Source organism: Acanthaster planci, linkage group LG09 (genome assembly GCF_054643075.1).
Source record: "Acanthaster planci isolate LZ-2023a linkage group LG09, COTS_SCS, whole genome shotgun sequence".
NCBI classification, from domain to species: domain Eukaryota; kingdom Metazoa; phylum Echinodermata; class Asteroidea; order Valvatida; family Acanthasteridae; genus Acanthaster; species Acanthaster planci.
The window spans coordinates 5318662-5339925 of record NC_141785.1 but is presented as its reverse complement, the minus strand read 5'-3'; the positions used below and the strand labels follow the sequence as shown (position 1 = coordinate 5339925).

The 21264-nt window shown below is 41.1% G+C and overlaps 3 protein-coding genes across 4 annotated transcripts in view; 2 read left to right on the top strand and 1 right to left on the bottom strand.

Moving 5' to 3' along the window:
* The window catches only part of ints2 (integrator complex subunit 2), a 48521-nt gene that overhangs the window by 3846 nt on the left and 23411 nt on the right, over positions 1-21264 (bottom strand). The window lies entirely within an intron of this gene.
* LOC110976963 (uncharacterized) lies at positions 3611-8738 on the top strand. Its single transcript, XM_022230703.2, has 2 exons — positions 3611-5037; positions 5697-8738. Exon 2 carries the CDS (start codon positions 5742-5744, stop codon positions 7596-7598), a length of 1857 nt encoding a protein of 618 aa, XP_022086395.2. The 5' UTR covers positions 3611-5037; positions 5697-5741; the 3' UTR covers positions 7599-8738.
* On the top strand, positions 15851-21237 carry LOC110976965 (uncharacterized). 2 transcript variants are annotated; one of them, XM_087141403.1, is made up of 2 exons: positions 15851-17147; positions 17658-21237. In XM_087141403.1, exon 2 carries the CDS (start codon positions 17824-17826, stop codon positions 19357-19359), a length of 1536 nt encoding a protein of 511 aa, XP_086997529.1. In that variant the 5' UTR covers positions 15851-17147; positions 17658-17823; the 3' UTR covers positions 19360-21237. The 2 variants fall into 2 exon arrangements, with proteins under 2 accessions (XP_086997529.1, XP_086997527.1); XM_087141401.1 differs by having other exon boundaries at positions 17426-21237.

The window sequence follows — 21264 nt, the reverse complement described above, 5'->3', positions numbered from 1 at the left end:
GTTTACTCATTCTGTTTGCAGTAGCCGGGGAATACCCGCTTTGTCATCTTTGCAAATGCTGTTTTATGCAATGATGCCTAAACCAAGTCGGCGCACTGACTTTATCTGAAGAACCATCACCAGACTTCATAAACATAGAATACCCTTCAGGCCAGTTTCAACTAGAACTGCAGGTACCAGGAAGTTTCTTTTTTTCCACAAAAGGAGTAACGTGACCATCCACAGTATCAACCTGAAATATCTGATAAGTTATTATCCAGTGTTCAGTTTTTTCTATCAAAACCTGACGTGGCATACGTTGGACTACAGCTCCAACCTCACAGTTGATTTCTTCTTCATTTTCTAAGGCAGTGACAAGTAGCTGAATATCCTTCACATGGCTCTTGAACGACTCCACTGACTGACCAAGCAATTGTTCAAAACTCCAAGCGGATTTCAAAGTACTGGTATCTGGTAAGGCTTCAATCATTCCATCTGGACATTTGTGCAAACTCTTCAACCACAACTACACTGTACCTCGACCTTTTGGCTAGACACCACCCTCAATCTCTCAAAATCCTCCAATATTTCTTGAATATGCTCCTTTGAGGGGTGCCCACTTTCTCAGTCCTTCAAGATCCTCTAGCGATTCCTGTCATTGTGTTGAGGCAGAGTGAATGGTATCCTGGAGCAAGCATAATCTATGGAAGAGGTTCTATTTCTTTGCTCTGTGATCTACAACTTCTGATTCTGATTTCTGATTTTATGCTCCAACTGTTGTATAGAATTTCCGCAGCTTTTCTCACATCCAACTAAAACCATGGCAACGGCTGCCGAGATTCTGCAGACCATCAGTGGGAGTCATCTAGAATGCTCCATCCGCTTCACCCATTTCATTGAACCAAAGGCGCTGGACTGCTTACACAATTTTTGCCTGGAATGTCTCAAACATCACAGAAATAGCCAAGATCCATATGGCACAAAAATCAAATGTCCCCTGTGCAGACATGACACCACACTGCAAAGTAACAGGCTAGAAGATCTGCCTACTAACCATGCACTGAGCACTCTGGTGGAGGATGTCGGAAAGCACGAACAGCTTCTACAAAGTCAAGGGTCAGGGATCAAATGTCAAACCTGTGACAAGCAAAATCAAGCAACCTCCTTTTGCATGGACTGTGTTAGTTTCTTGTGTGAAGATTGCCAAAAGAAACCTGAATGCATGGCGATATTAACATCTCACCAAACATACAGTTAAGCTCAGAATCAGTCAGGAGAGATTGCCTCCAAGGGCAAATTAAGAGAAGGACCAAAATGTGAGAGGCACGTGGGTCGAAATCCTAACATTTACTGCTACTCGTGCCAGCAGTCAGTTTGCGCACTTTGCTCCTCCAACGACCACCAACAGCACTCCACTGTCGAACTGTCCGAGGCTTTGGAAAAATGTAAGCAAGAGGTTGTAGAACTCCAGGTGAAGGCAGAAAAGAAGAAAACCAAACTGAGCAGAGCAATGGAGATCACAGCAGTCCCGCAAGAAACTGGACACCATGTTTAAGATCTCCCAAAAGGCCGCTAGGATCAGAGAGATGGAGCAGAAACTGAAGCAAGAGGCCAAGAAGATCTACCAAGACAGAGTCAAGGTATTTGACTCTGCATAAATAGTATCAATAACACGCAGCTGACACTAGCAGAGCAGACATTAGATGAGATGACCGAGATCCTGGCGCAAGAAATCACGACAGAGATATTACGTCTCGAGGAAAACTTCCTGCACTACCAAAGAGAACTGGCAGAACAACAGCCACAGATAGTATCTTACAAGTTGAACTTCACTGAATTTCAAGAGAGTGGTGAGAGTGAGACCACACTTGGAAAGCTGACTCTGAAGGATGAGAGGAGGTCAGTGGAGTCAAATTTGACACCGGCGTCGGGGTGGAGACTAGAAAGAAAAATGAAACTGGACGGGAGGCATGCAGTTACTTCTGCTGCAGTTTTCTCCAATAATGAAATAGTCACAGAGGACAGCAGATGCAAACAGCTGGTAACTTATTCCCCAACCAGTAATCCCCCCATCCTGTTTCACTTCAGAAGTGCTAGAGATTCCAAGAGCCAAAGAACCAAGGCAAGTTGCAGTGAACAGACTAGACCACTTCCTTGTCCTAGATGGTCTTGCAGTCAAGACCTTCAGCAGAGAATATCAGCTCCTCCATCAGTTCCAGCTTCTTAAGACAAGTCTGAATGCATATTTATTTTCAAATGACGAAGTCACTGTCAAATTCGCATTCATCTTTGTGACAATCTTCCAGACTCCAAAATATAATAAGTACATATTAGTCATTCAAAACTTTTTTCTCTAAGATTGCTTAGCCATCTCAGCAGATCGAGAGTCCAATGCATGGCCTCCTTGACCAGTTGATGAAGTATTTTACACTAGTTCATGCCTATTGAAAAGACCCCAGCCCTGCACTGTGCCGGTTTGGGGAACAAAAGAAACTTATGTAACACCACACAATCTGGGCTCTTTTTACAAGGGAGCAAGCGCGGCTGAAATACTCGGGCATCAATAGATGTTGTCTGTCAGATTAGAATAGCCACCAGACAGACAGTAAATGAAGTAATGATTTTTTGAGGAATTTCAAAAACGGAAAATCTTGAAAATCCCACGGTTTTATGTCATGTAACTTCAAATTACACCCGGCAGCAAGTGCTTGTTTACCAAATTGTTGAACTGCATTGACCATCAGGAGTTGGAGATTGTGGAATAAATTGGATACTGGGTTTCAAATATTGAATTCATTCAATTTCTACGCAGTAAGTAAGAATCTAGGATCACAAGATGATAGCTTACTTTGTAACGTAATATTTTTGTACTTGAGCATTTAAAGGAGAGCTGCAATCAATTTTGTTTTAATACAAACCTTCAAAATGCACCTTTGTGTCTCAGTTAACCTTATGTTTGACTTTTGTTTCACTATTACAAAGAGTATTTTACTGCCTTTTGTGGCTTTTACGCTGACAGGGATTTTCATATTCATGAGCAAAACAGTGATGTCATCCCAGGAAGAAAGCCTAAATGTTACATTAGTTTGTAGCCAAAAAGTGCTGTATTTTTGTAGTCAATGCTGGACCAAATTTTCTCTTCTTTGAAGATTCATTGTTGTTCATGTGCATACATTTCTTGGAAATGTTTTCAGTAAGTACATGTAGCTTCTGGGTTCACACTTTTAATAGAAAAACCTGTGTAATGAACTCTGTCTTCCCTGGATGAAATCACAGCAACAGCGCCCTCACTTGTCCTCTGAAGCACAGATAATTTTAAGTGTAAACATAGAGAGTTTTCATACACTGAAGGAGAGTACAAAAGATGCAGAAAAATTGAGGCTAAAAAAAATTCACTGCGGCTACACTTTAAGTGACAGCTACGCGCACACTTAATAATTCTATGCTTGTATATGGCCGACAGTTCTCTCACAATAAGGACTGTGTAATATTATATCAGTGGGTCATTCCATAAATTTGCCGTCCAAAAGTGTTCCATTGTTCGTGTCCCTATTGTACCCGACTGGATAATTTGCCGTTTAAGTATCACTGAAATTGACTTCACAATATTTCTTTTATTTGTTTGGCTAGTACTTTGGGTCACTCTTGGAGATAGAAAGCATTAAAGAATGTACTTGAATTACAAAAAGCTTAAACATGCCAAGAGGGACGCCAAAGCTGGACTGCAACATTATGGAATCAACCTATTGACCCTGAATGTACAGTATGTAACCTAGTAACTGTGTAGATCTAGATGTGAAGAAAGTTAGTTACAAAATACAGACACTCGTATGGATTCAGAAAATGCACATAATTTTCTGAACAGAAAAGGCATTGCTAATTTATAAATATATATATTCATTGTGAAAAGTCAAAACTACTGAACTATGTATCACTACAGGTATATTGATTTACCAACGAGCTTTTGTCAAACAGATCAAGAAAATTTTCTCTTTGCTGCACAACAACCAAATAATTTTGACAACGATCACATGATGAAAAGACCATGTGTAATTCAAGCGGCATCTTGTTCAAATTTTCAGCCAAAAACAGGTTGAATGCTGGTTGAATAAACAGATGCTTTTATAATAATAAATTCTGTGAAAACTGTGTAACAACAGTTGTTGAACCATCCCATGTTACACAACAAAATGTGAGTAATCCATTCACAAAATTTACGGAAACAAGTTGAAGTGGCATCGTGGCAAAACCAAAGTCCACACATATTTGTTGAAAAATGGTTCAGGCATACATGTAGGATAATTTTATGTCCTCAAAATGCTGGTCTTGTACACAAACAATATCATGAAACCAATGATAACATTCTGTTCAATTAATTGTTAAATTAACTTGTTACATTAGTTTAGTTCACCGTGAACTGGTGACCTGCAGAAGATAATTTTGTTTGGGGTTTTGCTTTGTTTGAAGCAGTTTCTTATCCTTGTTTTTTGTTTTGATTTTTGTAAATAGTTTCCTTGCTTCCATTAACTACTAGCAGAAGGGATGTCTTTTTTCTGTTTATACAAAAACCCCCATATTTTTTATCCTACACTTTGTTTAAACTTTCAGTCCAATGCAGATATTTCTGGGTGGCAATTTGCAATGAAAATATCAGATCGGCCAGGTTGCCATCAATCAACAAGTTTGTTTAGCCTCATCACAAGGACAGTGTGCATTTGCTGGTGTTCTGGACTTTGGGACCATCGACTCTCCAACACTGTGATTATGCAAATGTCTATCAACAGTACACAGAAAAGTGTGGCAAATATTAACCAATTTGGCTCAGCCTGGAATCATGTGATCAAACGGTACCTGCTAGTTCTAAATATAGAAGAGAGATAACCACATCATCATCTTTGTGAAAGCTGCTCTACGGCAAAACATCTAGCATATGCCTAGTGGAAGCAGTAACGTTACCACTGAATGACATGCTTCAGATAGGGCCAACTACGTACACATCAGATAGTCTCAACGTTAAGTCTGTAAAAGCAAGCTCTACTTTTTCCTCCAAAGAGATAGGTAAGAACATTTCCAAGACACTGTATCCTGCTCTAAGATTAAAAGTGGTACATTGGCCACCAGGATTTTTTTTTTAATTTTGCAGGTTTTCTTCACTTTGCAGAGAAGCTAAGAGTAAGATTCGCACAATCAGCCGTTGAGGAGAGAATTAACGCCTTGTTTGATAGATTTTTTAAAATCTGAAATGTCACACAGTGTTGCGTGTTCATATTTGCACTTTAGTGCTAGATGTTTTACAGATTTCTCTGCATCATACCGGAAATAGAATGAAATGCCAATAAACACCTTGGCAAAAATGAGTTGTTTCTGTCAGTGAAGAATAACACCTCATAAACAACATGGATATTTTGTACAAGAAAAACACACGTCTTCCATGGGTAGGTACTGAAGGTAACCAGGATATGGTGCTAACATACCGGGACTGTGTCTCACAAGGCAGCATCTCAAAAGCCTCTAAAGTTGGGCCGGTGAGCATTCCCCACATCGAGACAACGATCCACTTTGCGCATAGACTGTTCTGAGGCAGTATTCCGGTTAAAATGCTATATTGCAGTGCAATGGTGGCCATCTGTTCCGAATCATGCAACACTGTCTGAGACTGCTCCTTCAAGACTGTAACTGCTACCCTAAACAAGCATTTCTATTTGCTTCTTGAACAGATCGGAAGAAAATCCACAGAAAATTCTGACATCGAAACCAGGATAATGGCAGCTAGCAGAAGAGCAACGTTTCCCAAGAAGTTTAGGGAGCGCCAACTTGAATGCTCCATCTGCTGCAACCGTTTCACTGAGCCTAAATTTCTTGACTGTTTGCATACGTTTTGCTTGAAATGTCTCCACCATCTCGAACTGGGCAAAAATCCTCAAATTCTGAAAATTAAATGTCCCCTCTGCGGGCGCAACACCATGCTAGAAAGCAGTACACTCGAAGATCTACCTACTAATGTGACACTGAGTGCCCTGGTGGAGGAGTTTGCAATACTGGAACAGCTTCTACAAGGTCAAGGGTCAGAGATCAAATGTCAAAACTGTAATAACGAAAACCCAGCGGATTCATTTTGCATGGACTGTGCTCATTTTCTTTGTCAAGACTGTCGGAAGGCCCATGGGCGCCAGAAAAGATCCAAATCTCACAAAACCTACACAATGGCTCAGCTCCAATCAGGAGAGATTGCCTACAAGAGCAAACTAAGAGAAGAGCCAAAATGTCAACAACATCCAGATCAGAGCCGTAACATTTACTGTGAAACGTGTGAGCAGTTGGCATGTACAACTTGCTCTGTTTTGAAACATGAAAAGCATTTGCGTGCTGATGTATCAGAGGCATTAAAAACATGCCAACAAGAAATTACAGAGTTTTTGAAGAACACAGAAAAGAAGAAAACAGAACTGAAAAATGCAACGACAAAAACAGCCGAGTCTCGCAAGAAATTGGACACCATGTTTGAAGCAACCAACAGGAAGATCTCCCAAAAGGCTGACAAGGAGGTTGCTAGGATCAGGGAAAGGGAGCAGAAACTGAAGCAAGAGGCAAAGGAGATCTATCAAGACAGAGTCAAGACACTGGAGACTGCTGAAGATGCCATCAACACTGAGCTGACAGCAGCAGAGCAGACACAGGACATGATGAAACAGCTCCTGGCTCAAGAAATCAAGACAGAAATTTTACATCTCAAGCAAAAGTTCCTGCGCTCTCTCAGGGAATTTGTAGAACAGCAACAAATAGTGCCAGAGAAGGTGCACTTCATGGCCTTTCAAGAGTGTGGCGAGACTGAGAAGACACTTGGGAGACTGATTCTGAACGACGAGTGGAAACTAAAGCAAACGAAAACAGAGGGTGTAATTAATTCTGTTGCAGTTTTCTCCGATAATGAAATAGTTACAGTAGATGGTGGATACGAACAGTTGATAACTTATTTACCAAAAACAAACCCCCAAACCCCTTTCATCTCCCAAATGCCACACATTACAGATATAAAAGATCCAGTCAAAGTTGTAGTCAACAGACTAGACCATCTCATTGTCCTAGATGGTCCTGCAGTCAAGACCTTCAGCAGAGAATATCAACTCCTCCATCAGTTCCAGCCAGGAACTGATTCAGACAGCCAACCAACCTGCCTGGCAGTGGATGAGGACAATCTGATAGCTGTGGGCTACATGGCTAAGGAGATGATCAGCCTCCACAACCCAGATGGAACCCTCATCAGGAAACTAACGGCACCAATGATTGAAGATCAACTGGTTCTAAGCAACAAGCGGATCGTCTACACAAACTGTGATATGTGTAAGCTGGTATCCGAAGATTACAACGGTGGCATGGCATTCACAAAAGACATAAAAAGCCCACTGAGTGTATGCTGTGATGGACAAGGCAACATCTACGTTGCTAAAGGTCTCGATTCCTGGCAAAGTGAATCCAACATTCACGTCTTTGGTAGTGATGGTAGGCACAATGGGTGTGTCATTGCACACTCAATGCCTCCCGAGGGCATGATGTTCATGCCAGCAGGTGATTTACTATTGGGTGGAAAGGATTTTTTGCACGTGTATCAACGCGTGTGACTACGGGTGTTGCTGGTCCAAAGGTGACCAAGGAATTTTAATCAAAACTTTTTGAACATTTTGTAGCTCATTCGTAACAGGTTTCCAAAATATGGTATCCGGTACCTATAAAATTTTCAAGTGAACAAGAAATGTGCGACTGTCTCGCAATTGGTGACAAGCGTACTGCCCACAATTTGAAAGCACAAAATGATCAGAAAATTGGAATATGGAAAATCGATTATCAGTAAAAAAGAAGGAGGGATCCTTGAAAGTTTTTACTCAGAATGATGATTTGCAGTAACAAATTTTAACTTGGTATACAGGAAAGCATTTCCTAGTAAATACTGAAACGTGTTTTGAACCGTGGCTGTGATGGGTTTTTATTATGCTCATGAAAGAAAAAGTATTCAGCAAATAACTACTGCCCCTCAAAGCCAAACTACGTGTCACATTTCTTCAAATCACACTGTTCATACAGAGAAGTTTGACTCTGGGAGTCAATTTGATACAGAGAGTAATTTTTACTCACTTTACATCACATTCAGACTGGTGCGTATATTTTCTGACAGAATGACTGTCAAGCTGTCCGGTGGTCTGGACCAGAAAAGAAAATTTATTCGAATAAACCAGACAAAAAGAGCAGCAATTTTGGTTCAGCACCAAGTTTAAACGAAGATGATGTAGAGAAATCTACCGGTAGGGTGAACAGTTGAAGACCGTGATAAACACCCTTTTTTCCCACGACTACGGCCAAAATCCAATTTAACTGCATTACAGAATTTAAACTGCCTTGACTTGAGGGTCAGGTCCAATGAGGTAATGAGGGCTGAGCAGTAAAATGGATATTTGGGATTCAATGATTGAAAAGATTCAAAACAGTACAGGATCTAAATTAGTTTAGTTCATAAATTGTCATTGACATAGCACGTAGCTTTTTCTTTGCGACATAAAACTATTGCACTCAGAATATTAGCGACGACTTATTAAAAAACTTGAAATACATTACATGTCTATAAAAAATTACATGTGTAAAAATGTATTGCATCATTGTTTTACAAATAGTGGAGGATACAGTGTACCTACATGTAGATGAGTTGAGATTGGGATATCAAAGAAATAAATTCACAGTTGCTAGAACTGTCAGTTGTCAGAAAATCACCCAAATTTTATGCTTGTATGGAAGAAAAACCTACCTGTACATGTACCTGTTGGAAACCGTCGTTTGTCTTTCTCGTCAAGATGAATGAAACAAAGGTTACGAATGTTGTGAACTTTTTTGTATATGTTGTTTATCATGAGTTGTAGCAGTTTAGCATTCTAAAATTTACAGCAAAAAGCCAAATTTAGTTTTGCTAAAAATACACAGCATGTTTTTGTTGTCTCTGTACCATTTGAGTTGCAACTTCAAAGTACTTGACAGAGAAAAACAGGCCAAATTAAGCAAGAGAAAGTAGACCCAACTGGCCTAGTTGTTTGCATGAGACACTTTTAAAGCCTGCATTCAACTTCATAACAGGTGAGTCTTGGCTGCCTTTGGTTTGTTTTTTTTTATGCAGTTGAAAAGCAAATCCAACCAACTAAAATCAAGCAAATTACAAAGTGAACTCATGTCGAAAGTTTTCAAGCAAACATGTATATGTGTCTATCTGTATTACGGATTCCAGTGCTTAATGTACTACTGGCAGGTGGACTCTACACTCCACACATTCATTCATTCATTCCTACGACTGTTAAGTTGTGGGGGGGGAGGGACTTGAAGGCAGAAGCTACTGAAGTTTTCTACACGCTGGTCTGTCAGGGGCCTGGGTCAAGGTGTCCTGTAGAGGCATACTGGTCCATTCCTTGATGTTGTCTGACCAGCTCTTCCGTTGTCGGCCTCACTTCCACCCGCCCTCAATGGTGCCTCGCATGATAGTTTTGCAGAGGCTGTCATGTCGTACGATGTAACCATACCAGAGAAGTTTCCATCGCTTCACAGTGGCAAGGAGTGGTTCTTGGGGCCACCAGGCTCTTGACTTTGTCCCTGACATACTTGTTTGTCTTGTGCTCCAAGTAGGAGAGGCTTAGGAGTATCCTCAGGCATTTGGTTTCAAATGCTTGAATTATGTTCTCGGTACCTGCCAGAGAGGGTCTATGACTTGCACCCATACAGTAGAATGGAGAGCACGAGTGCTTTGTGGAGCCTGAACTTGGTTGGGAAGCCGATGTTACTCCTCTACACCCTGTTGAGCCTTGCCATCGCTGCAGTTGCTGTGGCGATCCGGATTCGGATTTCTGCCGTGCAGGAGCCATCTTTGGACTGTGTAGCTCCCAGATATTTGATGGATGTTACTTCTGCCAGAGGCTCGCCGTTAATGGTGATGTTAGAACTGGTGTTGTTTAGGGAGTTCACCATGACCTTCGACTTCTCCGTGATCACCTCCACACCGTATGTGCTAGCTCATCTGATCAAATTGTTCTTCAGGTCTTGGAGCTCTTGGTTGGAGCCATCTATGAGGTCAATGTCATCTGCGCAGCGGGGGTTGAAGACTGGTCTTCCTCCAATGGAGATGGAGGTGTGGTGGTCGTACAGGGTGTTCAGCATGAAGGTAGGTAGAGGTTGAAGAGAACCGGCGGGAGCAAGCAGCCCTGCCCAATGCCAACTGTTGTCTGGGAAAAACTCACCAAGCTGGTTGTTCAGGAGGACTGCGCAGCTGGAGTGCCGGTACAGGGACTGGATGGCCTGGACGAGGCCTTCTTCTTTGTTGAAGTCTCGGAGTACACTCCATAGACCTTCATGCCAGACTCTATCAAATGCTTTCTTGAAGTCCATGAAGTTGTGGAATAGTTCCCGCTGGTGCTATAGGTGCTTCTCTATAGTTATTCTGCAGTTGAAGATCTGTTCCAATGTGCTTCGGCTGACTCTGAATCCTGCCTGCTCCTCAGACAGTACCTCCTCTGCCTTCGCCTTCGGCCAGTTGAGGATGACGCGAAGCATCACCTTGCTGAGGTGGCTGATGAGGCTGATGGTGCGGTAGTCCTGGCACTGCCTGAGGTTGCCCTTCTTTGGTAGAGGGATCACTAGGGACTGGGACCACTCCACAGGCCATTTCCTCTCCTCCCAGATCTTCTGGCAGAGTGTGCTCAGCACCTTGACTGTCTCACACATTACAGTGCAAAAGATATTTACTATAAATATTATTCAATAGATGCCTTTTTTATTTTGTTTCCAGGTTGTGCACAGATGTGTGAACTGTACCAGTTCTTAGCCTCAGCAACAAAATATGGGAACAAGAGGTGTAGCTGATTTTCAACGAAACATCAGTGAGCGTCATCTAGAATGCTCCTTCTGCTTCAACCGATTCACTGAGCCCAAATTTCTTGACTGCTTGCATACTTTTTGCTTGAAATGTCTCCACAATATCAGTCAGAGTGAAGATCCCCAAATTCTAACACTTGAATATCCTCGGTGCAGACATGAAACCACACTGGCAAACAAAAGGTTGGAATATCTGCCGACTAACATCACCCTGAGTGCCCTAGTGGAGGAGTTTGCAATTCAGGAACAGCTTCTACAAGGTCAAGGGTCAGAGATCAAATGTCAAAGCTGTGATGAGCAAAATCTGGCAGCTTTATTCTGCATGGACTGCGCTTATTTCTTGTGTCAAGACTGCAAAGAGGCTCATGGCTGCTTGAAAATAACAAAATCTCACAAAACCTGCACAGTGGCTCAGCTTCAATCAGGAGAGATTGCCTACAAGAGCAAACTAAGAGAAGAACCAAAATGTGACAAACATCCCCAAATGACTCTTAACATATATTGCAGCACATGTGAGCAGTTGATGTGCACACTATGTCCTTTTTGGGTACATCGACAACATTCTCATGCTGACATATCTGAAGCTTTTGATAAATGCAAAGAAGAAATTGCAGAACTGATGGAAAAGTTTGAAATGAAGAAAAAAAGTTTAATAATACCAAGAAAGACACAGCTGAGTCCCGTAAGAAACTAGACACCCTGTTTGAAGCCACCAACAAGAAGATCTGTTTGAAGCCACCAACAAGAAGATCTCCCAAAAGGCTGACAAGGAGGTTGCTAGGATCAGAGAGATGGAGCAGAAACTGAAGCAAGAGGCCAAGGAGATCTATCAAGACAGAGTCAAGACACTGGAAACTGCTGAAGATGCCAACAATACACAGCTGAAAGTAGCAGAGGTGATACTGGATGAGATAGACAAGCTTCTGGCTCATTGCTCGTTGTTCGTTGGTGATATTGCCCGCAACATTACCACCAACTGCTTGCTGTTTGCAGACGATACGCTCCTGTACCAACCAATCACATCTCGTGATGACCAGGAGTCTCTTCAATTAGACCTTGCAGAAGTCCAACGATGGAGTGAATGCAACGGCATGCAGTTAAACCCTACAAAATCCAAGGTCATGCACATTTCAAGATCTCGGAAAGCAACTGCTCTTCCCAAATATGAACTGCACGGAACCCCTTTGACTCCAACTTCAACATTCAAATACCTAGGTGTTACCCTCAATGACTCACTGAACTGGAACGATCATGTGGCCACCACTGTATCTAAGGCAAACAGAACTCTTAGCTTCATTTGGCAGACTGCCGGTGGATCATCACCTAAAGCCTTGGCATCCTTGTATCGTTCACTTGTTTTGCCAATACTGGAATACGGCCTGCCAGCATGGCACCCTTACACCGAGTCAAATGCTGCCAAACTGGAGAAAGTTCAAAGAAGGGCGAGTAGGATGTGCCTAAAGCAGCATAAAGGGGAGATGCTCTGTGAGGAGAGACTTCAAAAACTAAACTGGATGACTTTGCAAGCACGCAGAGACAGAAACACGATCATGTTCACAGTGAAATGTCTGTTTGGCTTGGTAGACTGTCAGTCTGTCAAAGCCAACATAACAGTTAACACTCGGCATCAAGATATTCTCTAATTTAACCATCAATTTGCCAGGACTCTTGCTTTTAAGAACACACCTAGCCATGTCTTTCCAAGGATTTGGAGTAGTTTGCCATCACATATTAAGGACTCCCTTCTAATAGGTTCCTTGAATCACTTCAATGCAGCTCTATCCACTCATTTTCACGAAGCCTAAGTGTTGAGTTTCCTCTAGCACATATGTATTGCTCTGTTTTGTTTCCCTTCCACTCGGTTCATCCTCAAAGAGTAATTTATTTTGCTACTACTGATTTCTTGTTATGGAGGAGTTTTTGTTTGTTGCTTTTTTTCATTTGTCGTATCATGCATTATGCAACTGTAGCTACCGCTTAATTTGTAATTTCCTGCTTGTTCATTTTGTTCGTGTATTTGTTTCTTTTTAATACTCTGTCTCGATTCTGTGTCTTACTGCCTTTTTATTGCTCTGTTCTTTATGCCATTTTTGCCTTTTCCCCTTGCATATCACACTTGCTCTCTTCTTGCTCTCCCTGTGTTTATTAGTTTTTGTATAAATGTATTCTTTTTATTCAGAGGTCATGTAGATGCTCTTCTGCTTTTTATTTTATGCTTGCTCTTTTATGCATTTTATTGCTTTTTTATTTGCTCTGCTCTCTAATGCCATTCTTGCTTGTTTATCCGATTTTTTGTTTTGCTTTGATTTATAAATGTGAGAAATTTATTTAGTTTATTTTGTTTGAATTTATGTAATATATTTATATTTCATGTTTATTTATTTTGTTGTACTTGTAATATTGTCGCCTAAGATCTTCTTGTGTTTCCCTCCAAGTTAGGATTGGCAGGCCCTTGGGTCACAGTGTTTTATTATACTTTTGTCATTCTGGGCTGACTTGGTTGGGGTTATGTCTTGTTTTTGTTTTTTTTTTTTCCTTTTAACTTGTCTTACTTCTTTTATCACTTGTTTTTGCTGTCATTGTCTTGTTGAAGGCCGAATAAATAATAATAATAATAAGAAGAAGAAAAAATCAAGACACAGAGTTTACATCTCAAGCAAAAGTTCCTGCACTCCATCAGAGAACTGACTAAACAACAGCCATGTGTAGTGCCTGAAAAGTTGTGCTTGATTGACTTTCAAGAGTATGAGAGTGAGAAGTCACTTGGTAGGCTGATTCTAAGGAGAAAACTCTACTTTGAGATTTTAGAAAGAAAGAGCACTGTTTATGAATGTGGTGGCATCTGTCGCATTTTTTTAAACTGGCAGCATGGTTCCACGGTAACAGTTGAAAGAAATAAAGTTGAAAAAAGCCAGTGAAAGTTAGTTTTGCTGACAAATACCCACTCTTGTGAAAATTCCTCTAGGTTTGTTCCTGGCAGGCTAGTTACTAAAAAAAGCCACGAGTCAAAATCTGACATGCATTCTTTATCACAAAAATGCCAGATATGTGCAAGGATGACAGGAGGCATAGCCAGGCTGTATCAGGTTCATCGACAATGGCAAACTGGGGTGGCACTTTTATATGGACTAATCGGGGGAAGGTGAAGCAAAAGAACTGCAGGAGCTTCCATAGCAACAACAACTGCATCAGACACAATGAGTAGGGATGCCCATGTTGGGAATTCAAGGACTGCCTTGCAGTGGAATCACGATTGGCCGCTCGTGTAGGTGTGTTTGCGCATGCGCCAAACATTTTGAAAATGGTGCCCCTCATTATCTCTTATGAATATTAATTTTTAATCCCTAGGGAGATAAACTTGAGACGACTCTCCAATTACATCCCCTCTTTCCAGTGACGACATCGTATCTGGCGGCTTCTAGTCACCCCAGTTGCTTAGATGGATTCATCAAAATGATAAATATTTTTTAAATGATAAAAATTATTCCATTCCAAAGTAAATTTATGCAAGGTCAAATTTTCGACATATTTTTGAATAAAATCGTTAATTTTTTCAGTATTTGTCAGAAAAAGTACGGATATTTTTAAAACCGCATTTTTTACAGTAATCTACCTTCTTAAATTTGGTGAACGAGGGTCCAGTGTTCATTATTTTTGCTGCGGGAAGACAGCTAAAATTTTTTTTAGTCATGAAAACCCACCCTTAAATATCATATTTTTGGTGACATTTCGATTTGAAATTGCTCGTGATGCACTTTGTACCATGTCGTGAAAAGTGGGAGAATTCTCTAGTTTGGAGCTGATGCTGCATGTTTCGTGAAAATGTGAAATTATAGGCTTGTTTGTTTCTGTCGGAGATCAGAAACGTCGGAATCACTCCATGGCTACCACGCTTGGCAAGCCATCTAGCGTGCCTGGAAGCTGACACCCGTGGGAAGAAAGCTGACACCGGCCCCAGTCGCGAAACCGCGGCCGGCCGCCTTGTGGTTGGCTGCCGTTGAGCCGAGCTTGGGGCCCGCACCCACTGCAGGGACTGACGGATTCCTCCATGTCGTGACCATAGTAACCCCACTTTCACAGCTCTGTATATGCTGATGAAGACCACATTTTACTACCTTGGCAGTCCTGGCACTACTTCAGTACTTGGTCCAGGATGATATCGTTTCGCATTGTGCTAGCCAAATGATGTTTGGAAATGTTAAAAGGTGGGCCTAGGCTTCAATTAAAATGTTTTTTGTCAATCTCGGCTGAAAAATAAGACCCTGCGAAAAAGGACATGACAGATCATTTTTGTATGTGTGTGGTGAAATTTATACCCAACAAACATCTGTAATTTATGGGCATGGCCTGGCTTGTCTCGGGGTCAACAGGTGATTGTTAGTTACATTTTTTGGCAGGAATTTGTTGCAGTTGATAAAGGCAGCATTTACACTTCATGTTAAACACAACAATAAAAAATCTTTTCTTATTTAATTTGAATTGAAGTGATTCTGACACAAGATGAGGAATGCCATTGGAAATCTATAAATATGGAGAAACCTGCCAATCATTATTTTTAAAACCTTTTGATAGTACATGAATGTTCACATTATTTTTTTTCCGGTTGGAGCAATTACACAGATACCGTGATGCCTGAGCTGATGATTTGGAATTTCATGTTTTATGTACAAATTTTTTTACTCGCATTAAATGCGGTTGAGCAACAAGCCATTACACAATTTCATAATTCAGGCATTCTATCCATACAGCTGTTGTTGAGGTCTTTGAACATGACTACAAACGCAGGAAATCTGGACCATTTAAAGAAGTAAAGGCCCCTCCTTCCTCCATGGGCAGCTTAAAGAAAGAATGAGATGTGTAAAATTTCTGTACTGATTTGTGATTGACATTTTCAATAAATCAACAAAACACTGAATTTTGCTTGCAGTCTAAGCTCCCTTGTTTCCTTGTAAATTAATATCTGGTGGTTTTGTATTGTCATCGTTGACAGTTTAAGACATTATTTAATTTATTCTCTTATCTAAGTGTACTTTTTTCCAAGACTTTTAAGACTTTCAAAACTTAATGTTCACTGGTAACTGCTGTCTAGAAACAATCTGTCATTGGTCTTAAGAGATTGGCAAAGCTGAAGCTACCCAAGCGACATATGCAAAGTTGCAGTTGGAGTTGCATAAAGGAGAAAAAATAGAGGTGCGAAACAAGTGAAACACCTTTAAAAAATTGGAAAGTCTTTTTGGAATGTTTTGAGTTCAGACGGGTTGATCTATTTGAGTGATTCATTATTTTAAAGTCTCCAAACAAACTGAAATATTTGCTTTATCACCAAACCGGTAAAGCTTAGATGTACGTGAATGTGGCTATTCTTCAACGCACGGGTAAGTTCCTATTCAATCACACGTGAACTTGACCTTCTAAATCCGAAATAGGCTGACGAGATTGGGCAATCTTTCTCACCAAAAAATCTTAGCTTGATAGTGACAATATTAAAAAATTACATCAACTCTTGAACTACAGCAAGAACCCAACAAAGTCTCCGTAAAAAATGCGGCTTGTAAATGCAAAAATTGTACTTTGAAGTTCGTTTTTTTACGCGCGGAAATGTCTACGTGCATTAACATAGTGACGTCACAGTCGCGGACGAATCATATCTTCTCGCGTGGTTTCAGGTTACAAAAACCTAATTACAAATGCGCATATTCAAACCGGATTGTCACGCGCGCCATTAATCGCGAACGATCGTGGAATATGGACAAAAGCTGAAGATGACCAAGCAGATTAATCCTGGTAGCGTGAAGGAATGCACACAGTGGCATTCGTTCATGCTACCAGGATTAATCTCCAACCCATTGCATCCGACGAAATGGTTGTTGTTATGAAAGCTCATGCAGATTTTATGCTTCTCTCTTCTCCAGTTAGTCTGTGAAGTGCCACCCCCGTTTGCAAATGCATGAAAGGGTACAGAAAGAACAGAATAGATGCATGAAAAAAAGGACAATGTCATTTCTGCATACACTTTGACTCCATGACAAAAGATAGTGTGCACCCGACCCCGGTTCCTTCAGGTTCAGTCAAAGGGTACAAGTTGTGAATTATGGAATCACCTAATCCACTAATACATGGTAGGAGGAAATAACCTTGACGGTCGTCATCTTTGCTGGCTATAGCTTCAAATAAGTCGACAGGGAATAACAGAACAAATTCAGCCAAAAAAAGTACATTCACCTGTTTGCTTGCGACCCTTCAAGTCTGCATTAATACCTGCACTTCAGGTGAGTCTTGGCTTTTCTTGTGGCTTTTTTTTGTGCAGTTGAAGAAGTAAATTGAAGCAACTAAAATTAGTCAAAGTTCAAAGTGAACTAATGTTGAAATTTGGCAAGCAAACATGTACACGTATGTCTGTATTATGGATTCTGCTTCTTTTTAGCTGCTGACTTTGGGAGCCAAGGCTCCACGCACCTCATTGCTTAAAGCTAAATAAATGCAATAGACATGCACTCAGCACACAAACAAATGGCCAGTTGATTTGATTTTGATTTTTTGTGCACAGATGTGAATTTCTCTACCTGTTCTTAGCGTTGACAATAAGTAATGGCAAATGGTAGTGCAGCCGACGTTCTACAAAAGATCAGCGAGCGTCATCTAGAATGCTCCATCTGCTGCAACCTATTCACTGAACCCAAATTTCTCGACTGCTTGCATACTTTTTGCTTGAAATGTCTCCACAATATCAGTCAAAGTGAAGGCCCCCAAATTCTAACACTTGAATGTCCTCTGTGCAGACGTGAAACCACACTGGCAAACAAAAGGTTGGAGGATCTGCCGACTAACATCACCCTGAGTGCCCTAGTGGAGGAGTTTGCAATTCAGGAACAGCTTCTACAAGGTCAAGGGTCAGAGATCAAATGTCAAAGTTGTGATGAGCAAAATCCGGCAGCTTTATTCTGCATGGACTGTGCTTATTTCTTGTGTCAAGTCTGCCAAGAGGCTCATGGCCGCTTGAAAATAACAAAATCTCACAAAACCTGCACAGTGGCTCAGCTTCAATCAGGAGAGATTGCCTACAAGAGCAAACTAAGAGAAGAACCAAAATGTGTCAAACATTCAAGAATGACTCTTAACATTTATTGCAGCACATGCGAGCAGTTAATATGCGCACAATGTATTGCTCAGGAACATCGACAACATTCTCATGCCGACATATCTGAAGCTTTTGATAAATGCAAACAACAAATTGCAGAACTGTTGGAAAAGGTTGGAAAGAAGAAAAAAGAACTGCACAATACCAAGAAAGACACAGCTGAGTCCCGCAAGAAACTAGACACCATGTTTGAAGCCACTAACAAGAAGATCTCCCAAAAGGCTGACAAGGAGGTTGCTAGGATCAGGGAGATGGAGCAGAAACTGAAGCAAGAGGCCCAAGGGATCTACCAAGACAGAGTCAAGACACTGCAGACTGCTGAAGATACCAACAATGCACAGCTGACAGCTGCAGAGCAAATACTGGATGAGGCAAACCTGCTTCTGGCTCAAGAAATCAAGACTGCGATTTTACATCTCAAGCAAAAATTCCTGGACTCCATCTATGCCATCAGAGAACTGACTAAACAACAGCCGTGTGTAGTGCCTGAAAAGCTGTGCTTCATGGACTTTCAGGAATATGATGAAACGGAGAAGTCACTTGGAAGGCTGATTCTAAGAGAAAAATCAATATGTACATTGAGATTTGAGAAAGAAAGAGCACTGCATCTGAATTATGCAGTGGAATCCGTCACAGCTTTTGCCAACGAAGAAATAGTTACAGTTAAAAAAGACTTAAAACATCTAGTAACTTATATTTCAGAGAGCAACCCCCAATCCCGCAATTGGGTAAATAATCCAGATATAACAGATCCATGCCAGCTTGTGGTGAACAGACTAAACCAACTTGTTATACTAGATGGTCCTGCAGTCAAAACCTTCAACAGAGTATCCATGGGCCGGTATCAACTCCTCCATCAGTTCCAGCCAGGAACTAATTCACACAGCCAACCCACCTGCCTGGCAGTGGATGACGACAATATGATAGCTGTGGGCTACAAAGCCAAGGGAGAGATCAGCCTCCACAACCCAGATGGAACCCTCATCAGGAGACTACCAGCACCAATGATTGAAGATCACCTGGCCATCAGTAGGAAGCAGTTAATGTACACCAACTACGACATGTGTACGCTGGTATCCAAAAATTACTCCGGTGACACTGAGTACGTAAAAGATGTAGGCAGCCCAAGGAGTGTGTGCTGTGACAGTCAAGGCAACATCTACGTTGCCAGCCATCTACCCTATTCGGCAGGTAAGGCAAACATTAAAGCTTTCAGTCATGACGGTAAATTCCTCGGATGTGCAATCCAGGAATGCACGTATCCATACAGCATGACCATCACACCCAAAGGTGATCTAGTGCTAGGTGGATGGGATTTGTTGGAGATCTATCATCATGTGTGACTGCAGGCAACGCTGCTGAACATTGGAATGACAGTAACATGGGATCATCTCGATGTTTAAAATGCCAGTTACTGATTCCTGACATATTTCTAAGGACTGCAGTTTGTTGTTTAATCAAACTACACAACCCCCACTAGTGCCTCGAAAACAACTGAGTGAGTACAATGAGGAAATTTGTAAACTCATATGCTTGTCCACTTAAACATCTAAATGAGCAAAATTTCTAATACATGTAAACATGTTGAAATTGTGCTGTACACTAACCGGTAATGCAGATTTCAAGCGGACTGTGACACTTGGGAATTTGTTTCGTGTAAATCCTAATCGTGTTGGTTCACTGACACGAGAACCACCTAACAGACACAGCAAACCAGCCTTGGGACTCCCTATCCAGATCGACATATAAAAACAAACAGGCCCAGAGAGTTGGAAGAATGGAAGTCGACAAGTGTTTTCAATTTTCAAGTACATGTAAATGTATTTTACCATGAGCTCAGAATATGTCCATGTTTAGGTACAGTATGGACTGTTTTATTTGATATTGGAAACATCTTTTCACACTTTTCTCTTCCAGGGAGTTTCATTTGACAGAAATTGCAAAGTTTTGCTGAAGAGGGAGAAATTTTTGTAGGTTTCCCAGCAAGAGAGAAAAAAATTTAATACCTTGTGAAATACAAGAGTGTGAATGTCCAAATGATCTCTTTCCACATATTTTCCCATCCCAATGCACAGTTTTTTATTTTCATTTGCAATTTCTTGTACGGGTGCATTTAAATAGCTTACAGGGGACAAACCAGACCTTACTGTCATTCAAAAACCACTTCGGAAGGGGGCCCACGGCGACTAGGAGACATGACAAAAAATACAGAAAGTGCCACTAAATATTACGACACTTATACACTGGCTAAAACTATTAATAGTCAGAAAATCACCCAAATTGTATGGTCAGTGTTTACTGGCTTTTTGCGTTAACGGTACAATCTGACCCAGAAACTGCTGCGGGCTAGTTAAGTGTATTTTTTCACTTGCCCAGAAGGCTACTAAAGCAAAACCTACCTGATGGAAACCATCATTTGTCTTTCTCGTAAAGATGAATGAAACAGAGTTTACAGATGTTGTCAATGTTTTTGTATGTGCTATTATGAAATTGTAGCAATTTTGAATCTTCCAGTTTTAAGTTTTTTAAACTGGCAGCATGGTTCCACAGTAGCAGTTGAAAGAAATAAAGTTGAAAAAAGCCAGTGAAAGTTAGTTTGGCCAACAAATACCCACTCTTATGAAAATTCCACTAGGCTTGTTCCTGGCAGGCTAGTTACTAAAACAAAGTTGTAAGTCATAATCTGACATGCATTCTTTATCACAAAATGCCAGATATGTGCAAGGATGACAGGAGGCATAGCTGTGTAAGCCAGGCTGTATCAGGTTCATCGACAGTGGCAAACTGGGGTGGCACTTTATGGACTAATCGGGGGAAGGTGAAGCAAAAGAACTGCAGGAGCTTCCATAGCAACAACAACTGCATCAGACGCAATGAGTAGGGATGCCCATGTTTGGAATTCAAGGACTGCCTTGCAGTGGAATATGGACAAAAGCTGAAGATGACCAAGCAGATTAATCCTGGTAGCGTGAAGGAATGCACACAGTGGCATTCGTTCATGCTACCAGGATTAATCTCCAACCCATTGCATCCGACGAAATGGTTGTTGTTATGAAAGCTCATGCAGTTTTTATGCTTCTCTCTTCTCCAGTTAGTCTGTGAAGTGCCACCCCCGTTTGCAAATGCATGAAAGGGTACAGAAAGAACAGAATAAATGCATGAAAAAAAGGACAATGTCATTTCTGCATACACTTTGACTCCATGACAAAAGATAGTGTGCACCCGACCCCGGTTCCTTTAGGTTCAGT